General features: G+C 34.6%; 1 protein-coding gene across 1 annotated transcript in view; it reads right to left on the reverse strand.

The window, feature by feature from the left end:
* LOC104749281 overlaps positions 1–789 on the reverse strand; it is a 7621-nt gene that overhangs the window by 459 nt on the left and 6373 nt on the right. Inside the window, exons 11-13 of the mRNA XM_019230038.1 lie at positions 652–766; positions 486–564; positions 5–344 (exon numbers count right to left, since the gene is read on the reverse strand). Coding sequence (XP_019085583.1) covers positions 5–344; positions 486–564; positions 652–766 — 534 coding nt within the window. The remainder of the gene's footprint in view (positions 1–4; positions 345–485; positions 565–651; positions 767–789) is intronic.

Here is a 789-nt window from a genome sequence, read left to right on the forward strand (position 1 = left end):
CGACAATCAAAAACAGTAATCTTCCTGGACTTGAAGCTTATTTCCATACCAATGTACTGTTTGTATTTAGAGTTATAGGCAATACCATAAACTCCCTCGAGATCCTGCCACTTCTCAGTAGGATGACAAACCGAAGGCAACTTCCCACTCACAATATCAGTGACTTCTTTTGGAAACACGTGTTGTGATTTAAACTTATCCTCCTTGAAACTGAAGTATCCAGCTTTCAAATTTGAAAAGAAGTCTGGCTTCACAAAGGTTGATTTCGGAAGTCTCTTGTTGTGAAAATAAATGGGATCCTTGTTTCTTCTCAACCAAAGTAATCCCAAAGCTGCATCAATATGCTACATTAAAAAAAGAAAGAAAAAGACTTTTAGTATATTAGGAGAAATAGACACGATAATATTTAATAATCTGACATTCAGGATAAGATTCATGAAACCACCCAACACAAACGAAACTGAAACAAATTTTGTGAGCAATACCGTTTCTTGCAATTTCTTCTTTGGTCTTCCCAGCAAATGTATCCAATGTGAGGTTAATGGTTCTGTATCCGTTATTACCCTGGAATTATCAAAAAAATATTCTCTTATACTTTGATAAAAACTTAATTTTTAAAGTTGACAAGAATTGTTAAAACGTCACACTAACCCTGTTCTGATATTTGAGCTCTTCCAAGAATTTAATTCTTTAATATCATTGAAAGATGGAGACAGGAAAGGGTTGAACATTGGATGAATAACAGATGTGGCAGGGTTTCTTGGTGCTTTATATGGAGTAATGGTTGAA

The sequence above is a fragment of the Camelina sativa genome, chromosome 2 (genome assembly GCF_000633955.1).
Source record: "Camelina sativa cultivar DH55 chromosome 2, Cs, whole genome shotgun sequence".
In the NCBI taxonomy this organism is placed as follows: domain Eukaryota; kingdom Viridiplantae; phylum Streptophyta; class Magnoliopsida; order Brassicales; family Brassicaceae; genus Camelina; species Camelina sativa.